Source organism: Aspergillus fischeri, genomic scaffold, assembly GCF_000149645.3.
Source record: "Aspergillus fischeri NRRL 181 1099437636247 genomic scaffold, whole genome shotgun sequence".
Taxonomy (NCBI): Eukaryota; Fungi; Ascomycota; class Eurotiomycetes; order Eurotiales; family Aspergillaceae; genus Aspergillus; species Aspergillus fischeri.
In genome coordinates this window covers 2,479,001-2,499,827 of record NW_001509772.1, presented here as the reverse complement: position 1 = coordinate 2,499,827, position 20,827 = coordinate 2,479,001, and the positions used below count along the sequence as shown (strand labels likewise).

At 50.1% G+C, this 20,827-nt stretch overlaps 7 protein-coding genes across 7 annotated transcripts, besides 2 other annotated features; 3 read left to right on the top strand and 4 right to left on the bottom strand.

Moving 5' to 3' along the window:
* Positions 1-109: 109 nt before the first annotated feature.
* On the bottom strand, positions 110-2,577 carry NFIA_040960 (glycoside hydrolase family 95 protein; the record flags this gene model as incomplete). The annotated part of the gene is made up of 3 exons (XM_001266415.1): positions 110-1,785; positions 1,833-2,059; positions 2,102-2,577. 3 exons carry the CDS (start codon positions 2,575-2,577, stop codon positions 110-112), a joined length of 2,379 nt encoding a protein of 792 aa, XP_001266416.1.
* A 332-nt stretch (positions 2,578-2,909) lies between these two features.
* On the bottom strand, positions 2,910-4,533 carry cp6 (putative carboxypeptidase S1; the record flags this gene model as incomplete). Its single annotated transcript, XM_001266414.1, has 5 exons — positions 2,910-2,974; positions 3,025-3,291; positions 3,337-3,850; positions 3,900-4,230; positions 4,280-4,533. The coding sequence occupies 5 exons, from the start codon at positions 4,531-4,533 to the stop codon at positions 2,910-2,912; spliced, it is 1,431 nt and encodes a 476-aa protein (XP_001266415.1).
* A 1,166-nt stretch (positions 4,534-5,699) lies between these two features.
* On the bottom strand, positions 5,700-7,097 carry NFIA_040940 (amine oxidase, flavin-containing superfamily; the record flags this gene model as incomplete). The annotated part of the gene is made up of 1 exon (XM_001266413.1): positions 5,700-7,097. The coding sequence occupies one exon, from the start codon at positions 7,095-7,097 to the stop codon at positions 5,700-5,702; it is 1,398 nt and encodes a 465-aa protein (XP_001266414.1).
* A 3,585-nt stretch (positions 7,098-10,682) lies between these two features.
* Positions 10,683-11,318, bottom strand: NFIA_040930 (uncharacterized protein; the record flags this gene model as incomplete). Its single annotated transcript, XM_001266412.1, has 1 exon — positions 10,683-11,318. One exon carries the CDS (start codon positions 11,316-11,318, stop codon positions 10,683-10,685), a length of 636 nt encoding a protein of 211 aa, XP_001266413.1.
* Positions 11,319-13,414: 2,096 nt separating this feature from the next.
* Positions 13,415-13,458: a microsatellite.
* Positions 13,415-13,461: a microsatellite.
* A 504-nt stretch (positions 13,462-13,965) lies between these two features.
* Positions 13,966-15,016, top strand: NFIA_040920 (RTA1 domain-containing protein; the record flags this gene model as incomplete). Its single annotated transcript, XM_001266411.1, has 3 exons — positions 13,966-14,240; positions 14,305-14,693; positions 14,748-15,016. 3 exons carry the CDS (start codon positions 13,966-13,968, stop codon positions 15,014-15,016), a joined length of 933 nt encoding a protein of 310 aa, XP_001266412.1.
* Positions 15,017-16,033: 1,017 nt separating this feature from the next.
* On the top strand, positions 16,034-17,953 carry NFIA_040910 (putative general amidase; the record flags this gene model as incomplete). The annotated part of the gene is made up of 6 exons (XM_001266410.1): positions 16,034-16,351; positions 16,400-16,669; positions 16,722-16,863; positions 16,906-17,642; positions 17,688-17,778; positions 17,832-17,953. The coding sequence occupies 6 exons, from the start codon at positions 16,034-16,036 to the stop codon at positions 17,951-17,953; spliced, it is 1,680 nt and encodes a 559-aa protein (XP_001266411.1).
* Positions 17,954-18,506: 553 nt separating this feature from the next.
* On the top strand, positions 18,507-19,100 carry NFIA_040900 (uncharacterized protein; the record flags this gene model as incomplete). The annotated part of the gene is made up of 3 exons (XM_001266409.1): positions 18,507-18,558; positions 18,612-18,751; positions 18,801-19,100. The coding sequence occupies 3 exons, from the start codon at positions 18,507-18,509 to the stop codon at positions 19,098-19,100; spliced, it is 492 nt and encodes a 163-aa protein (XP_001266410.1).
* Positions 19,101-20,827: the final 1,727 nt, after the last annotated feature.

Below are 20,827 nucleotides of genomic sequence, written 5' to 3'. Positions count from 1 at the left end.
TACTGTCTTTCAGCTTACTATATTCCGGTGTAGTATAAACCCTCATAACGGCCTTGATTTACCCCAGATATCCAAACTAAACTGCATCCCGTTCCTCCAGGAACGTCCTTCATTTCAACCTGACTGTATAGGGCTTTCCCGCAACAGTCCGGACCGCCCCTGTATACTCCTCCCCGTTCACAGTAAACGGCTTCCCATCCTGCACCCTCAAAGCAAGCACCCCTCCGCTCCTGGACTCAATCTTGGCGAATTTCAACTCCCCATTGCTCCATTGCATATCAACGACGAAATTTCCCCGCGCCACCAGACCACTCACACGACCATCTGGAACAGCACCCGGCAGCGCCGGGAGGAGATGCACCACCGCATGACTCTGTAGCAGCATCTCCGCGATTCCCGCCGCGAAGCCAAAATTGCCATCGATCTGGAACGCACTGCCAGGCCCGTGGTCCGTGTTCCACAGGTTGTCGGTTGGGTAGTTTTGCAGGAAGTACAGCGCGTGGTGCCAGACGCTGTTGCCGTCGAAGAGACGCGCGTAGAGACTCGTTGTCCATGCGCGCGACCAGCCTGTGCTGCCGCTGCCGGAGGTGATGCGGTGGTCTAGTAGGACTTTGGCTGCATTTGCCAAGGTCTGGTTGACGAGCGGTGTCATCTGGGAGCCGGGGTAGAGGCCGAGGATGGGACTCATGTGTCTGTGTCCTGGTTCCGTCCCTTCGTACTCACGTCGCCACTCGAGGATCTGCCCGTAGGAGCCAATTTGGGGGTGTCGGATTCTGGAGATGTATTTATGGGCGTTGGTTAGGTCCTCGCCTGTGATATCGAGGGCCTTGCAGGTTTCGATGACGGCGGTGAAAAGCTCGTGGAGTAAGAGGTTGTCCATTGTTGGGGAGAGGTCGATTCCTGTGGATTTACCCGCGATAGTCATATCCTCTGGGATTATGAATGCGTTCTCGGGCGAGATCGAGGGACCGCTGGTGTAGTAGCCTTCAAAGTCGAAGAGGTAGCAGTAGTAGAAATCGGCTGCGCTCTTGAGGAGCGGCCAGATACGCTCTTGTAAGAGAGTCTTGTCTTGAGTGAAGCGGAACTGGTCCATCAGATTCATCGACAACCACGCACTGCCCATCGGCCACATGGTCCACTTGGTTCCGTTGTCAACGGGAGCAGCATCTCCCCAGAGATCGGTGTTGTGGTGCAGGATATACCCAGTGTCGCAGTGGTACATTTTCTTGGCGACATCCTGTCCGTGTGGGACGACCTTATCCATGAGGTCAATGACAGGCTCAAATGTGTCTGCAAGGTTGGTAACCTGCGCATGCCAGTAGTTCATCTGCAGGTTGACGTCGACGGTGTATTTGCCTCCCCAGGCGGGCGAGTAGTCCTGGTTCCAGATACCCTGGAGGTTGGCGGGAAGACCGGATGATGATCCTGCGCGGGAAGATGCAATGAGCGAGTGGCGGCCAAAGTTGAACATCAAGGTCATCAATTCGGGGTCTCTGTCGGGATCGGTTTTGTAGTTCTTGAGTCTGATGTCCGTGGGCTGGTTTCCCGCGGATCCGGACGAACCCAGGTCCAGTTTGACGCGGCCAGAAAGAGACTTGTAGTCTGAGGTTGCAGCTTGCTTCACTGCTGGGTAGCTTGCTTTTACTGCAGCATCTAGCTGTTTCTTGACCACCGCATCCCGCTCGGTCTCATCGGGATATCGATAGGATGTCTGGGTGTCAAAGAATATATCCACAGTCGAGGCACCAGCGACCACAACCGCGGTTCCGTTGGTAGTGATTCGACCTAGATTATTAGCCTTTACGCATAAAACGGGAATAAACATGACATACCTCCACGGTTCACCACCCTCGCCTGCGCAGTAAACCTAATAGGATCCGTACTCTGCCCACTATTCGCCTTCAGAGTCAAAGTACCCATGCCCCTGCTGCTCACGGCAGTCAAGCTCTCCACATATCTACTTCTCTCCAACGAGGTAACCACATTCAAAGCACCGTTCTTGCTCGCTCGCAGCCGAACAGCCAACACCCCATCAGGATGACTAGTAACATACTCCCGACTAACCAGTCAGCACTCGTCTCCTCTCCGCGAAGCAACTTACCTGTAAACTACATCCCCAACCTGATACCTCACACCTGCCACCCCGGTACCCAGATCCAAAAAGCGCGTATAACTCTGTAGACTAGTCGCATCGTGCCCGAAATCCAACCTCAACGATCCAAGCGGGTGATACTCCCTCGGACTGCTCGGGATACTCACCATATCTTGCAGCACAACATCATTGGCGGAACTGAGATTGCCCGCCTCAAGCATAGCCCGTGAGTCCGTAAACCCCTCGTACGCGTTTGGATTCACGCGGTCTTGGAAGGGGCCACTCCAGATGGAGTTCTCGTTCAGGGTGATGTTGTCAACTGCGCCGCCCCAGATTGCGGCTGCGAGGCGGCCATTGCCGATTGGGAGGGTGGAGGCAAAGTCCGCAGCTGGGGTGGTGTACCATGTGTATGTCGAGGGATTGAATGACATGGCCAGAGAGGGGGAGAGGACAGTGAGAAGTGCCAGCGCTGAGGTGAGCCACATTTTGCTGTTGTTCGTTGATGCATTGGAGTGGTGCACCTGGGTTATTTATTTGATAGTTCTAAGTGCGGGGTTCAGTAAATATAAGCACGTAAGACAGACATCCCCCGGAGTCGTCCATACCCTTGACCTCATTAGGAGTTTAGCCAGAATGCATTTATCCTGGGGATCGACGTTGTTGACAGTAGTATACCGGGTATAAGCCGGCTTCAACCCCGCACGATCTACAGACATACAATGGCAAAGTTCCAGTACTTCAATGCTAATTTGAGTGTAAACGGTATATATCGGTGTGTACATCGATGTAATATGTCCCCACAGAGAGCACGGTATATCTAAGTCGAGAAGATAGGCTTCTTCTGCAGTATCTGCTGGAATACCTGAAGCGAGGCTTCGGGTTCTAGACAAAACCTATTAGTATTGACCATATCAGCAGCAGGAAAGACTCACGGTAGTAGGGAACCTCGTGTCCGGCCTCGTATACCCTCAGGAACGAGAAGTTGTCTACATATTTGAACGTGCCCTTCTCCACGCCATTGACCGTGTACGGCGCCAGATCCTTGGCCTTGAACTTCGTCTGTCCGGGGAAATCAACAGCATTGGCAACCTCGTAGTTGCCCAGCCAGTTGCAGATCCAGTCGGCGTCGCCCGCCCACACGATAACGTTGATGCCGGACTTGACCACGTCGGAGAGAGTCGCCAGGAACGAGCGAGGGTCTACGTCGTCAGCTGTGCACTCCTAGGAAGAAAGAGGGAACTTACTATCTCCCGTTTGCGAAAACTTGCTGTACGGTCCGTCCGGACATTCCTGGTATTTGGTACGCGCACCAATGGCTTTGACAACGTCGGGGTTGGCGAGGTAGGTGGAGTATGTCTGAGGCGGAAAAGGGTCGTTTTGTGGCTGGCGGATATCATACACATTAAAGTCACCAGAATTACTGATCGGCCCCTCAATGTTGGAGTAGCAGACGCTGTCGGCGTTTCTGCAGTCGGCGTTGGTGCCTGTCTTTGCGCATTTCTGGATCGCTGGCAGACATTGGCTGTTGTAGACGCTCAGCAGACGCGTGCGATCGGAAGAGTCGATGAGCTGCTTGTAGGTGTTGTTGTAGCTGTAGTCGATGTACGCCTTTTCCTGGATGGCCGAGTCGGTCCAGCCGTTGTTGACTCCCAGTGCGACCAGGTTGATGTTTTCGCCAGACACCGTTCCGGCTTTGATGGCGGCGTTTTGCTCCTGAATGTACGAGGCGAATTCGGGACCATAGTGTCCACCGTAGGACTGGAAGATCAGCTTTTTCTGCTATCGCAAGCTCAGAGACGGGACTTACCTCGGTGAAGATGCCAAACTCACGGCTTTCGTATTCCGGGAACTGCGCGTAGAAGGCCTGCAGCAACTTCCACACATAGGGAGCAGCAGTCTCCGTGCTGGACACTTCGTTTGTGCCGTAGGAGAAGCCAACGCCGATGGGCTGGTCAATATACAGCATGTTGGCGTAGTTGTTCCAGCTGTACTTGTTCAGCGAGGGGGTATCTTCGCCGTTGACAAAGTGGCAAGGGCCGTTCTCCTGGAACAGACCGATCATGGAGGAGCAACCAGGGCCGCCGTTGAACCAGGCAGCGAGAGGAGCCTGCTTGGGGTTGTTTCGGGCCTCGAAGAACCTGCACATGTTAGGCTCTGCATGTAGCGATGTTGTTGTGCGGTACATACCAGAACCACATGTTCATGTTATCCCCGACGGAGAGATATCCAGAGTACTGATTCACCCCGGGAGTAGTCTCGCAGATACCTGAGTTCTTGACAAACTCCATCTTGGCTCCGGTCGCAGCATGTTCAAAGACAGTATACTTGACGCCATTCTTAACAACAGACGAGATACTGTCTTTGGCTGCGCTGGCCGTGCTGGCCGGGGCAGCGCTGGCCCCTGCTACCAAGAGAGGGAGCAACCACTTTTGATACCACATTGTTAACCTCGGAGACCAAATTCTACTACACGAGAGCGATACATCCTCCCCGTTGGGGCGATCCCTCTTTATAACACCAGACACTCGAAACAACGCCAAGACGAGGGGCGATTGTCTGAACCAATATCCGCTTCATATCAATCATGCTTCGTCAGGAACGAGCCTTATGACCGTCTAGTGCCGTCGGAATACGACGCTGTTATCGAGCATGCACAAATCCCTCAGATCACCTGCCCAGTCCGGGCATTCTTCCGGTGGAAGAATCGTCAAGACGACCCAAGCTTTGCTCAAGAGAAATTGGCGATCGGCAGCCAAGACCGGAGTCCGAGCGAATGTGCGACGGCAGCGGATCAACATCCCTGATCATGGTTACATTCGGCTGTTCTTGTGGGACTTGGACAGGCCAGAGGAAGAGGAGAAGGGGAATCATTCAGCCTGATTGGTGATATCCATGCCCCTGATGATCATCCCCTGTCTGTATCTCAGCAGGGGGTTTTGCACTTAATCCGGAGCGTAATCTATTCAGATAGCTTATCTCAAAACAATTCGTCATTCTAATATATTTCACATGCTATTCCAAGAATACTCGGTCGCTTCCTAGCTTTCAACCTGCCCATTTTCGGACTTCCTTCATACACAGTGATTCAAACTCCACCGACTGGCCCTGAAGGAACATGAAGAAAGTATAGCAATAGTTAGCTTTCGTTTGGCAGGATTCATTCTTGGCTGAGCTGTCAAGGTGGTCTAGACTGCGTGACCAGCGTATCCATGCGCGCTGTATGACCGCTGCTCCGAAGTGTTGCCGAGTCACACCAGCCAAACATTCGTCATTCCAAGGGTGGTTTTGGCAATATCTTGCTTCCTCGCCTAGAGATCTTTATCTGCGTTGCACCAGGAGACGAACATAGGTCGCGAAAGAAGTCGACTGCGACGAACTAAGCAGGATATTCGGCGTATGTGGTTTCCTAAGTTCTCTTGTATAGTTGCTACTCCTCGTCATTATTTTCTAATACTACTAACAATATGGTAGTACTCAGCTACTGCGGAGCCGGCTTCAAAAGCAGGATTCTCAATAACACTCTGATATTAAGCTAAGCTGTGCGCAAACTAACAACTATCGTCCCTTATGATACACAGTTACAGACCACTGAACAATCTGCAGCACATCAAACAAACATAGTCTTCAACAGGTTGTCCGTAAACCTCCAGACGGCAGCAGAGTCATGCGTATGGAACGCAGCGCCGGTATAGTACGTGTTCCGCTGTCCCTGCAACGCATAGAGGTCCCTATAGAAGCCCTTTGCGATTTTGTCGGCCGAGACGAACAAGGCGAATGGACTGTGGTTGCTGATGGTCAGGATCTCAGGCTCGGAGGTGTTGAATTGTGCTTCACGTAGCATCATCACACCGTCTCTGATGCTCTTCTTCACCTCGTCCTCGGTCTTGGCCTCCCCGCCACCATAGAAGATCGTGTAGATGTCTGGGACGCGAGACGGCAACATGGCGTACACTCCCGGCAGATGAGGGATATTGTACGGCGTGTCAGCAGCGCGGTTGATGATGTCAAGCCCGGCTGGTAGACCTGGGACTCTGACCACAGTGGTGTAGTAGAAGGCATTTTCGAACTGGCCAAAGACGCCACGCTCGGTATCGTCTAGATCGAAATTCACCAGATTTTCCAGCTTCGGCGGAGCAGTGATGATGGTCTTTTTGGCTTTGATCAGTTGGTAGCCCTTTGGAGTTCGGACCAGAATCCGATGCGGACGGTCTGCTGGACGCTCCATGCTAACCACAGTACTGCTGAGCAATGCATCAGCGGCCAGTTCCTTTTGCGCAGCTTCATACAAGGCCCCGTTGTTGCCGTCCACCGAGGCCAGGAACCCATTCTGCGCGCCCAGCGCCACCCCCAGACTGAACTGCTTCATCATATATATGGTCGGGCACTGCAGCCAGTCCTTGAGACCTTGCGCATACAGCGTAAGGGTCTCCACAGCCGCTGCGAGGTCGTATTTCTTCACAAACTCCCCGAATGGGAGCAGTAGGTCCTCCGGCACAGGGTCAGGAAGGTTCCATCCCTCCTCGAGATAGGGATACTGGAGCAGCTGCATCGCATACCGCATCATGGCGTCGGTCACATTGCCCTGCGGCGGGGGCACAGTTTGTCCCGTGCGCAGATCGACGCGGGCACTATTGGAGCGTCCGAATTGCACGGTGGTCGTGGAGATGTTGAAGTGGGCGAGGAGGTCTCTTGCCTCGGGGATGTTCTGCCAGATCAGGACGCCGTAGTCGATATGCTGGCCGCTGACTGGATCGAGGTAGGTATTGGTGTGGCCGCCTAGGAGGGGTTCCCTTTCGACCACCACGACGCTGTGGCCCATCTTACGGAGCTGGATGGCAGCGTGGGTGCCAGAAGCTCCGCCTCCGATTATAGCAACATCGCGTTCGATGGTAGTTGCGTTGTCGAATGTCGATATATCAGGACCGGGACAGCCAGGGTGCGCAATGGCCTGCCCCAGCAAAAGGCTGGCCAGGAGGGACTTTGTGGTTCTCATTGAGATATACATGACTCAAGGGCCTTGATTGACCTTCCATTATACAAAGGGGTTATCAGCTTTTATGCCCTTTCTCTCGACTCTGCAAGTACCCGTGAGCACCGGCATGGTGGCGCAGGGGCAGAGTACTGCCCTGGCATAAATCCCCGGCCGGGACACAAGGTAGTGGGGGAATATCTTGTCGAAACACTAGGGAAATGAGTTCAGATCCTCCAGATCCTGTTGCTGGCTCAGAAATATGTACCACATCAGAAAGACCTACTCTACGGAGTGTGTCATGTACGATGTAGCCCCTTAGGGAGCCTTCCACTCCCTGTAGGGTCTTCAGGCACGTATCATCCCCTAACAAAACGTGTGATATCAAATATGTGGCAGTGCTGCACTGCTGAATCCTTCCATCCACGCCAACGGAGCATTACTAATTTACTACTACGACGACGACGACAGCGACGTTGTCTCATACTACTGCCTAGAGTTGTAGGCTGTGTAACAATCCAGTAGCATCATAATGATCAACAGCATCGATGAATCAAAGCAAGAGAAGGCTCCATTTCCTTGGCCTTTGATGTATTGATTCTGATTACGCTAATTGTACAGGAGACGGAACCTCATTTAGCATCCATTCCAAGCAAATTGGAAGCTTAATTCGGTCCGAAAAAGATTCGCCGGAGAGACAAGGGCGTATTCACATCTGGGCATCTTTGTCCCTTTTGCCTGCGAACCTAATTTTAACATGCGGAATGGCGTCCTTGGAATAAATGACCCGTAGGGAAGGGCTTGGATATTGACCCTTCACATACACCCGTAACCTATCGACTTATCTTATGCTACAAGGCACTTTAAAGATCACATTCATGTTTCTTTGATGTTCAATCATTTTATATTAGGAGCCTGCCTTTTAGTCAGTCAAACTCGGTGAATGCATGGATCTACCATGGTTTGGTGATGATGTGCCATAATTCCTGCATTGCAAATCAACATAGCTGTCAAAATGACGCAGTACCAGTCAACCTGTAGGTTCGTCGAAAGAAATTTAAAAAACGTGAGTTAGATGGTTGGATCCTTCCTCGTACGGCAGAGACAACTTGTTCTACAGCTGCCTATGTGTTAGGTACGAACGATGTCTCCCGTTACGGTATCCTCATACTGTATTCTTTGCGGCAATGTTGTCCCTATTGCAGAAAGTATAAAAAAGAGGAACTGGACAAGCATGTTCCGAATTTGTGAGTGAGGTTCCTGTCTGATGGGGGCTGCAGCACCGCTGACACAGGCCCAGTGTGGCAGTCCGAAGACGGCGCACACCTCTCTGGCTTGGGATATCGCAAGGGAAGGATGGCGTGGTCTGTCCCTCGTGCCGAGAACAGTTCTTGGAACGATGAACCGAAGCCTCAATGCAGACAAGTTTACTTCGTGGGATATTTCATCCAGGTCCCCTCGAAGGCGGCATTCCTGTTGCACGAAGCATGCTGGTCACTCCTGAGACGTATTTACGGCCAAAGGGCTGTACCACTGGCTCGGCTACTGGATGTGTGCAACTCATTGTGTAACAAGTTCTCTATTAGGATTAACTGGGGTCATTCCTATGGCGGGATGGTTGATAAATCTGGCAGAGGTGTGCTTCATTACAGTGTAACTGGGAGACATGAGACTTGGCGGCCGATGGAACAAGATCCCTTTCCTGATGGCAATCGGGCCTGGAGGTTAGCATTGCAGAGAGCCACGAGGCCCAAGAAGTCTGTGAATCGGAAAGCATCAAAGCCGTATCCGATCAAGAGAGTAAAATCCCGCTCGGAGAGTGTCAGCTGTCTTGATCACCTCCCATTGGATATTTGGTTTGAAATATGTGCTTACCTGAAAGTGCACGACTGCCTGAAATTACGATTCGTCTCAAGGCGGTTGAGCACTATGATGCAGAGCTCACACTTTTGGACATCGAAAATCAAGTCTGAGGAGTGTGATTTCGCATTCGAGGTGCACGAACTGGAACCCAGCAAGTTTGTTAACTCAAGATTGCTGCATCGCTTTATATGCATTCAGCGTGCTGCTTCTTTACACAATAGAGCCAGGATCTGGGGATTAGCACGGTGTTTGAAAGGCATCCTGGACCTATCTGAACCTGACACAACGACTATTCTTAACAACCCCAGAGACCCTGTGGGCCTGGATTGGGTGAAGCTCCATTGGCCTATCAAGGCTACTAATATTGGTGAAGAATATATTGACAGCTGCAAAATCCTGTACACGCAGCATGTGATCCTCTCTGGTCATTTGCGTCAAATCTCTGTCTCATCCATTGACATTGAGGACACAGTCTACATCACAGGTCTGAAACTTTTCTTCGACGATGGTACCAGCACACAACTCGGTTACAGATCTCGGGACAATTCTTCAGCCGATGTAGTAGCCTTAGGGGGATTCGTTGTCGCAGTGGGGACGGCAGGTATCCATGGGTTGCAGGTAATCGACGAAGGATCCGACGTCACTAAATGGTTCGGTTCGAACAGGGGATGTCCTCAAACACGTATGTTGAAGTCGGAAAAGGAGATTGTTGGAATAACTGCTTCTTTTGATGTCAGGATACTCTCTAGCCTTTCATCCTGTTTATCACCTGTACTAATGGCAGACTAGGGCTTCAAACTTGTCTCTCTGGCGGTGGGCCGGCCATCCCGGCCAAAACGAAAAAGTTGCCGGTCTCTCCTTGATACTGCATTATGGTATCCAGGTCTCCCGCCAGAAAATTTACGCATGAAAGATGGGTTTTCGGTGGGCCAATCGCCGGCGAAATCTCGTCACAATCTCCTCTTCTGGGTCTGGTTCGGTGGTCCAGGAGGGTCGTACCTTCAGTACTTGACAGGAATATCCGTCACGAGATCCAAAGGCGGCTTTGGGGGGATCGAATTCCATTTCTCAACCGACAGCGTCCCCGTCACCTCCAGGAAACTGGGTCTTTGTGATGACAAGGAGGGGCCGGATTTCGCCATCGATGGTGCAGGAGGAGAGTACATCACGTTCGTCTACGGGAAGTTTTCGCCGATGCCTTACCTACCTGTTCTGGTGGTGTGTCAGAAACAAGCTTTACGAATGTTGATCAAAGCTGACATCCGGAGATAGATATGCACAAACCGTAGTCGAAAGTTTGCTGCCCTACGCCAGAGTTTCGACGTTGCGAAAATGAAACGGCTCTTCCCTGGCGAATCCGACTCCATCCTGACGGGATTTTATACTAGCTATCGAGATCATGATTCTCCACTGCGGAGCTTGGGTTGCTTGTGGGAACGAAGCTAAGAGCCAGCAGGCACCGTCAGCTAAAGAGAATGTCAACTGAGGCAAAGGGGACATTTCATGTTACTATCGACTTAAAAATTCAGCAATCTGTTCTGATTTGGTTATTAGACAGATACTAGCTCGCTTACAGTACTTACAGTATAAGATAAATGACTTCTAATTGAAAGATATACCTAACACACCATCATGTTCCCCTACTCTATCCTTATCAACCTTTGCTAGAATGTAGTGGACTTGTGCTAAACGCCTGAGAGCTTCTCCAATAGCGATCAACGTCGAAGGAGGCACGTTCAATATCATGGCATCCGGATTTTAGGCGACGCCAAAATAGACGCCTACGTCGGAATTCCACTCCTTGAATAGATCATCAATGGTTGCATCAGGCAACATACTGGGCCACTGTGTGTGCATATCCTCTGCCGGAACTGGAGACGGCCCCGCAGTGGTAATAGGGTTATATGCCATTGCTGTTGGAGAAGCATGATGTTGGCGCTGGACGGGAATCTGCGTCATCTGAGTTTCATACCACCACTTCAAGCGCTTAAGGCGATTTTCATAGTGATAAAATACATCCCTTTCGCCTCGTGCGTCCACCAGGGGCGTGACTAACGCTTGGACGCGTAGGATAACCTGCTGGAGTATCAGAGACACGTCCAACGAGTCCCTAAGTTTTGCTACTTGGCGGTCGATCGAGGAATCTGAGGCGGCGACTGAGAGCTTTGCAGCTAGAGTCAAGCAAAATCCACCTTGAACCCACTGTGCGTTATTGAATACAGTCTCTGCACGCAATGGGAGCGCGAGATAAAATTGAAAGAACTGCCTGGCTGCCATGAGACCCATGGATAAAGCTTCGACGCGGAGTGACGACCAGAACATTGAGTCATCCGATGTTGTCCGGTCAAAGAGGGTGATTTGGCAAAGGTATAGCTCTGCTGTATGGAACTGCATGATGAGAAACTCTGCTTTGGTTAGCTTGAGGGCTTAACTGGTAAATCATCACTCAACATACGATTGTGTGCAAAGGCAGCGAGGGAATCAGCTCTGAACTGGTCTAGCTCGGCCTTCATCTTGCGAAAATGGGGTTCCAGGACAGCATCTGTACAATGCAGTTCTGGTGCATTCTGAGGCGATAGGTGATCAATGCTTTCAAAAAGCCGCTGAAGATGTACGATATGAGGCAATTGTGAGTCAGACGGACAGGTTGAGCTTCGAGCAAGGGATTGACAGCAGTCTTCAATGTATGGCGTGTGTGGAAAGGTTGATAGCTTTTGAAGGATTCGCGATACGCTTTCGCCTTGTCAGTTTCAAGTATCAGAGATGGCGAGAGTGAAGTACCTTGATGAAAAGTAATAGCATCCAATAACGGCTCTCTGCTCATCCGGGCCCCAGCACACTGGGTTTGAGTTGCTATCAGCTATGCCCACCCTCGTTTGCCACAACCGCATGCCAGGAGCTCTGTCCAGTCGGCGGTCGACAATGATGCTGATTGCCAAATGCAGATACTGTGAGAATCGGCGAGGACGCGAATGATATTGGCTCCTGCTCCTGTTAGAGTACAGTCTAAATCCCAGTTCCGACATACGCACCATGCAATGTATATCAGAAGACCCTGGAGTAAATCAAAGGAGATCTCTCCCTTAAATGCCATGCGGTCACTAATGGCAACTTTTGCTTGCTTCTCTAGCACACGCTGCAAAGGCATGTTATCGAACAGGGCAGCTGTGAGGACTGTAAGGAATACTACTGGTCTCGTTCGACGTATTTCCTCGGTGCTCAGATCTGAGGGAATGATAACAAACGGTAAATTTGGCATCATTGTTGCTTTGTATGTGTCGATTAGAGCATTTGCTGCCTCCATGGACAGAATACCTTGGTCAATAACATCTCCATTTGCGCTGGGGCTCTCAGACGCTTCGCGCCGCGATGCTCTCGAATATGTTGGATTCTTGCATGTATTAAGCGCATTACTACTTCAAGCGAGCAGTCAGCATGGGACTTACATGATCAGTCCGTCTTTTAAAGGTAGCCGTCTTTGATCTGGCCAGGAGCTGGTCAACCTTCTCTTCAAGAATATCAATTCTCCTGCTCAGCGTCCCCACAGTCAGCACAAGATTCTAGCAGGAGGGATATTCATAGAGTGCTGACTTGTCGCGCCGACTCCCATCAGACTTGGAGCGTGCTTGACGAAATACACATTCTTTTCCTAAACGTTGACATCTTTAATTGTCAGTCCCCTGAGGATGACAGATCAGTTGTTGTGCTATGCTGACCGTTGGCAACTTTCGCTATCTGCGGATCGAACACAACGTATCTTGCCACGAGCACAATTCTGGCATGTTTTTACCAAGGGAATCTGCGGTGTGGTCGCATCCGAACTCGTATCGGGAGTCATTGATGTGTCCGACATATAAAATCGATGGATTTGATGATAGTTGAATGCCCGAGTTTGAAGAGGGGATGGAAGAGTTTAGCACTGATGGGTGAGTGAGAAGTTGCCGCCTCAGGCAACAATATAGTACTATTGCACTGTCCAGGATCACCGGCCATAGTGTCGTTACCCAGCCCATACGGCGATGTCTTAGACATCCGACAAGAGAATCAAGCAGCAGCAGCGGTTTCAGAGAGTATCTGCAGCCATTCTTCCTGATGATATGCGCTGTCGGTCAGATATGCCAACGGCCTCAACCCCACGCTGGGCGGGTCTCTGGTCTTCAGGTTAGTTGAGCCAAGACTTGACTTTTTATGCAGTTGGGCTATTCTATCTTGATGCCTGGTTCTGGAACATGGACTGAACTATATTTTCTTAGTTATTTCAGAGTGATTCAGTTGACACGCCAAGTCGAGATTTACTTGGCTACCCTTGTTTACCTTGAGGGGCACAACTGGCCAACATCAGTCTGACAGCGGGCGGATAGAACAACGTGCCTTGTGCCAAGATTCTCTTCTCTGTCAGCTCAGAAGCTGACGCTGCGCCTCAGCAGAATGACGCGTTGTTTTGTCGGTATGGGCGCGTTCTTCTCGGTGTTCTTATCCCCAGCCTGGAGTCCGTGTCTTGTCCGTGGCCTTGTCCGTGTCCTTGTCCGTGTCCGTGCCCGAAAAACACGGCTTTGTTTCAAGAGGCCTACCTCGTTGGCTCGTTCTATCTCTAGGGCTTACTGACTCAGGCAGCTCAATTATTAACTTCAGCCTCAAAATATGGCCGAGCCAACAAATTGCTTTGTTTTTCCTTTATTCGGAAAATATGGCTCTAAATTTAGTCATTTAGAGTTCATGCCCATTGTGCAGCAAATCATGTACTAGAAGCTACGGCCAATGCCCCAGTGCTCATCCACATTTACGGTGTATGATACTAAATTGTTGTTGATGTATCGACCGCAGTGAGAGCCGTTGATACCAAGGGCTAGAAACATGCGTTGGGAAAAGGGCTTAGCAATTGAAGTCGAGCTGTTGAGCAGGCATCGAAGTAACTGGCACCTACTTATATGGCATCAACCACACAGGGACTTGCGACTGGGATCGTTGAAATCTCAACTCGTGCATCTTCCTTCTACCGTGCTTATTATTTACTTAGAGTATATTCTGGAAAGTTCTCATCATGGTGAGCAACACTACAGACCCCTCGGACTACTGTACGCTGGATACTTGTCCATTGAGTCTCGCCAACTTCAACTATGTTCCCAACCTGGCGGGTAACCTTCTGTACCTGGCGCTTTTTGGTACGATGTTGGTGGCCAATCTGGGACTTGGGATCTATTACCGTACTTGGGGATACCTAGTGGGAATGATCGGTGGTCTTGCTCTTGAAGTCATCGGTTATGTCGGGAGAGTCCAGCTTCACTACAACCCATTTCCATTTGATCCATTCCTTGAGTGGGTTTCTATCTATCACCTTTCCCGGAAACCACGGCAGGATGAGCTGACTTCTATTGTCCAGATATCTAATCTGCCTCACCATTGGACCTGCCTTCTTGAGTGCCGTCATCTACATCTGCCTCGGCCATATCGTCGTTGTCTACGGCGAGGGTATCTCCCGTCTCAAGCCAAGAACCTACACCATTATCTTCGTTCTTTGCGACTTCCTCTCACTTGTGCTCCAAGCTGCCGGAGGAGCCATTACCTCGACTGCGGATCACGATCAGCAAGACCTGCGTCAGACGGGGATCAACATTATGATAGCGGGCCTTGCCAGCCAAGTGGCATCTCTCGGGGTTTTCCTCTGTCTGTGCGCCGATTTTGCCTGGCGGGTGTACAAGAACCCGGACAAACTTAACGAATCGATGTATCAAGTCCGCAAGACGCTCAAGTGGAAGGCGTTCTTGATCGGTAGGCTTCTCCTTCCCTGTATTTCACCCCGCTACGTATATCTGACAACTATAGGGCTCACCGTCGCGACATTAGCGATATTTGTCCGGTCCATCTTCCGGGTGGCCGAACTACGAGAGGGTTTCGACGGTCCCTTGGCGAATGACGAAGTGACCTTCATGATCCTGGAGGGCGCTATGATGGTTATCGCTACTCTATGCTTGACTGTTTTGCACCCAGGATACTGCTTTGGTGGCTACTGGGATCAGACTAGCTGGAAGTCCATCAAGCAATCCAGTCAATTGAGCTTGACTGAACTCAAGGCACAGAACTCACGGGCTTGACATTTAAGCGACGTTGACTGAACGTTATGACAGCCAGAATTGTTGTATTTATTCATGGCAGGTATATGGGAGTTGGGGTTACAGGAAGGATGGGTAGATGGAGAATAGATTGGTTGACGTCAACGTTTGATTTGTATAGCTACATTCGCTTGGTAGTTCCTAGCCATTGGGCGCATACGACCGTTTCCCAGTAAAGTGCCCTGTAATTGCTGGACTCTGATCCTAGTTTCGACAGCTTCTCTTCCTAGCTCTCGTAGTCCACATCTTGCGCCGAATCTTACTTCGGCTGTCGTTAGCTGTATGGCCTTGTTCTCTGCCGCTTTGTTTGATGCAGGTAGAGACTTTCCTCGATTTTCTTCCTTATTCTGCTTAGCTTCGGGATCGTGAATCGTTGAACGTCGATCAGCAATAGTCAAGTTAGTCGACAGAGACGACAAAACGGACGTGGTGTCTGACCCAATTGCAGTCAAAGTGAGGGAAATGCTGGATTAGGCCTTTGGAAGGTGAAATAAGAAAGCAAGCCATTATCATGAATAATCAAACGGACGTCGTCGATGGCAACGACGGATTCTACCATTAGACTAATGAAGCTGGATGAAGATGAACATAAAATATGACGACCCTGACGACCCTAGATTGAGCCGGTGACCTTCAGATTTATGCGCCTAGAATCCAGACGCGACCTTTTCCATAAGCTGTAGCCGAACTAGCCAATCAGGTTTCTATATCGGCTGGAGTGAGTATATTGTGATTGGCAGCGATCCCTACCCCTCGTTCTTCACACATGGATTGTTGTCCTAATTGGTGTGGTGTCAGCAATTTGCCGGAACGGAGGTATTACTTATCTTTGATGTGGTGGAGAATGGCAGGTAGCCTTACATTGGATGCTGCTCGTGTTGAGACCTTCAGGACTTGTATATTGTGAGAGTACTTCCATGAGCACTCGCTAGTACCGTTTTAAACTCACCACACATACTAGAGACTCGTCAACTATTTCAGGCTTGCTGGATTATACAAATGAACTCTCAAAACTCCCTGTCCGACTGGCAGCACAAAGTCGCCCAAAAGCAACGGGAATGCCTGCAGAAGATCCCCGCTGAATGGAAGATCCCAGAAAGCATCCTCTCTTCCCTACAGCTACCACTGGCCGAGAACAAAAATGACCTGATTCAGGGAGATGCTGTCCGCAAAGCTGGTATCCTAACCGAGCGAGAACTGCAAATCACAGAGCAATACACCGTGTCTGGCCTTCTGTCAGCATTGGCAGATGGACGACTGACCTCGCTCGAAGTGACATTGGCATTTTCCAAGCGAGCTGCAGTGGCGCAGCAATTGGTATGAATGTTCTCGTCGCTGATATGATAAAATCCTCATGTTAGATAGGTAAACTGTCTCACAGAGACCATGTTCCCGGAAGCCCAAGAGCGAGCCAAATATTTAGATGAACTCAAGGCGCAAGGCAAATCCGCGGGACCATTGCATGGCCTCCCGATCAGCATCAAGGACCTTTTCCACGTCAAGGGAACGCATGCGTCTATTGGAATGATCTCCTTTTTGGACGAGAAATCGACCGAAAACTCGCCTTTGGTCGATATTCTGCTAAGCCTGGGAGCTGTTATCTATGTCAAGACGAACATTCCTCAAACGATGATGGTACGTCTACCTACTAGTTTCGGATGTATAAACGCTAATTTCCCTGTTGTAGACAGCCGACTCACACAATAATGTCTTTGGTCGTACATTGAATCCCCACAACACTCTTTTAGGACCAGGTGGATCCAGCGGAGGTGAAGGCGCTCTTGTCGCCCTGAGAGGCTCACCCCTAGGCGTCGGAACTGATATTGGAGGTAAGATAATCCCCCGTCTACAGAAGGAACTAACAAAGCCAGGTTCAATCCGTATTCCCGCTCTATGCTGCGGAACGTACGGCTTCCGGCCCAGTGCGTCCCGTATCCCGAATGGTGGCGGGCGCAGTTGTAGCACCCCCGGCATGAAGTTCATCCTGTCCTGTGCAGGGCCGTTAGCTCTGGATATGGATGCAATTGAGGTCTTTCTAAAGACAGTCATCTATGCGAGACCCGGCCTGTACGATTCCTCCGTCATCGATGTGCCCTGGAGACAGGCGACTGTCAGACATCCCCTGCGAATTGGCGTCGTGCCCCCAGACTCTATCTTCCCTCTGCATCCACCAGTGCAAAGGACCTTGGCGGAGGCTGCCAAGTTACTGAAAGCTCAAGGCCATCAAATCATTGAGCTGTCAGCCGATGAATGCAGGGTAATGGAGATCAACGAAGTCGCATGGAATATCTTTACTCTCGATAGTGGAGCTATGAAGCACTTACAGGCGGCCGGCGAGCCATCGGTGCCTGCTCTCGTTAACATCCAGCGCCAGGTAGAGATACTCAAGCAGGCAGGGAAAACCTATCTACCTGATTTCAGCCATTTAGACCGGCTAGGAAAACTCGCTGCTCTCAATGCCAAGAGAGCCGATCTTCGAGAAACCTGGAGGAAGATGTGGATCAGCCACGATCTTGATGTTTGTCTCGCGCCACCAGCTCAAAATACGGCTGTTCCGCATGATCTGTTTGGACTCGCCCCGTACACGACTTTCCTAAACTGTCTTGACGTAAGCTAATTTCACCGCTTGGAAGTTTCGTCTAACAATGTTCAGTATCCTTCATGCATTATCCCCTTCGGACGGGTCAACGAGATGGATGCCCAGGAGGCTTTTGAGCTTGCTCCGGGTCAGGCTGGACCGACTTGTGAGTACTTTTGCTGATCTAGAGGCCTATTCTTCTGACTAACAATCATTTAGACAACTTCACGCAGCTGGAAGGAGCACCATGCTCTATTCAGGTCTTCGCTACCACGATGAGAGATGAAGAATGTTTAGAAATGGCAAAGATCATAGACAAGTGTCTGAAAAGCGAGGCGTAGATGGTGGGGACGTAACGTTTTCCTGATGCAAACTGACAGGCATTCTTCACCACTGCAGTGAAATACAAGCATTATGCCTGCAGGCAACCTATTATTCATCGAGCCTAGGCGATCATCGATGATCGACGTACTAAAGGTACGTGTGATTAATCACATTTGCATGCCAACTGCTCTGCAGTAAGCTGCATTAGAGTTAGAGCGTATCAAATTATTGGAACCCCTATCAAAGAAGCAATTTGATTGACGTGGCTCTGTCTTACCGCTGCAGCTGCAGCGTGATATCTCCTCCATGCCATTCTGTTGTTTCCTCAAATCAGACAAGTTCCACAAAGCAATATGTCAAGATGGACATGATCGACGCCAATAGAAAGGCGAGCCTGTATGCAAGGGATGCCGCAATCACCATCCCTTTCTACTGTTCAGTCTTCTAAAAGAGCCCTGACATCCAATCCCTCAACCTCAACTCCCACAAATTCAAGACCAAGGTCACACTGTCAACCCACACTATCCGCTATCCGCTATCCGGCCATCCAGATACTCAACTTACTCCAAAATGGTCGCCCTCAACTCCACAGTCGAAACGCCAGAATCCGCCCTATTCACAGGTACGCATTCCTCGCACCACTCCCTCACAACAACAACAATACTTACAGGATAGGCGCCATCCTCACCACCACAAAATCCAAAAGCGGCACGTACCACGTCCGCCAGAACAAACAATCCTCCTCGCTGAACCTCTTCGGAAGACCGCCCAAAAACGAGTGGGCATCCTTCAACACCACCATCGGAACCATCAATGTATACTCTCCCCCGTTTGGTGTGATAATCAACAGCTAAGAAACACCAGGTCACCGGGACAATCAACCACCTCAGCTTCGACACGGTCATGGAAGTGAGTGTTGCGGGTCTCTGCCTAGGAGCGTTCACCGGGAATCCGCAGTTGTCGTTCATGGTCGAGGTCGATCTGGAGTGCGCGAATGGGGAGCTCCAGCTCACGGCTGTGGGGGATGATATCTATCTCAAGGTTGATATGGCCTTGGTGCAGGTCGGGAAGGAAAATAAAGCAGAGCGGGTGAAACTATCCGAGTCGGTTTGTGTCAAGAGTCTGCCGCAAGAGTTGTGTGAGCCGTGGATGCCGATGCGGTAGGATATGGGTTGGGTTTGACTGGGATGGGCGTCTTATGGGTAAATCAGGATGGAATACAGGGAGATACGGTTTATATTCGAGGCCAATTTGTCGATGGGTTTAATTTTAGTTCATTTTTAATCATGATTAGGCGTGAAATGGGGTGCATGCTATAATTCTACATTGAGGGCATGTAGACCGAGTTCCTTCATGAAATCCGCCCCGACGATGCCTGACAAGGCAAGTATCATAAGGAATGACTTACAGTAGCTTTATCAGAATGACTTTCTATCCTGCCGCAACACGGGACAACTTTGCGAGACTCAGCCGTAAACACCTTCGAAATCCTCATTGCTGCTCGATTTGCGGTGGTCTACGATACTCGTAATCCCAGGCGTGGCTGTTGCGTAAATAATAATAAGAACCCATCATGACTCCATCGTGACAAACTTTCATCCAGCCCACAGCCAGCAGAGTACAGCCTTCAAGTGGCGCATCGTCGTTTTCAATTCTTTCGTCACCATCCCACTGCGACTAAGTCTCCCAGCTCGCATCAATAATGTTGGCAAGCCCCTCTTTGTTGATTGTCAGTTCATCAGGTGGCGGCGCTTTTCGAATAATGGAATCCAAACACTCGTCGGTGACCTGGCTACAATACCGGTAGTGTTGAGCGTTCCCCGGACCGGTACCTTGCTCTTCCTGAGGCGCTGTGGCAGCCCATTTCCTGAAGTCCTCGCGCACAAAGGATGTCCGCGGTCAAAGGTAGTCCGGTCGTCGAAGACAGTAAGAGCAAGACGATCCATCATGTCTAGACCATTGTAAGATCCCATGGTCTTCTCAGTGTGGATATGGAGGCGTCTCATAAATCATCCCAGTCCGAGTCGTTTTTGTACGTGCAACTACGATGGCCGTCTTCCTCCAGGTCCAGTTCGATGCAGTCGGCGAAGTTGGAACGTCTCGTGAGGTGGGGAGTACGTGGAAATGGCTCATTTTCGCTTCCATATTAGTGCAGCCAATTTTAGCTTCTCAATGGTTGAAAGCCTCGCCATAGCTTGTCTTGAAGCTGGTCTGAAGATGCTTTGTTCGCGACTGAGAAAGATTCCGGGCGAGCCCCGTGAAGCATGGCAGGATGCTTCATGCAGATAGCTTTAAAGCAGCAGCTCCTGGTCGACGTGTCGTTAAACACCATCCTGCAACCTATGGTAGGCTGTACTTCTGGACAATTTGGGAAACTGCACAGAAGACGGATCATATATTTGCTTTCCTTGATGTGTTATGATGTTGAAATGGTTTTATTGTAGTGGCATGTGATTGCTGGATTAGGATTAGTGGACCTTGGTAGACATCTCCAGTTGATGATGTATGTGAACATGGTACAGAGTAGATAGGGTAGCTCCATGGCTTCTTGTATAAAGATGGATCTCAATGTGAAAAATATTCAACTGCTAATCTCTTTGTTGCATGACTACTTTAGTTAGACAATAGGTGAAGAAGCTGTTATTGTTAATCTGCTCTGTGTACATAAGATATCATAGTCTTCATAGATATGTCAGTTGCCCACTCATAAAACTTAATCAGCTTAACTTTGATTGTCAGGAGATCTACCAATATTTTGTGGGGATAGGCTCCTGCGCTAGTATGTATAGAGTCTAGCCAATATAAGTGTCACCCCACATTCGGGTGATGTCACTGATGCATGTGGCGACTCAAAGCATATTTGGAATTATCACCCCCTACGCTCTTTGATC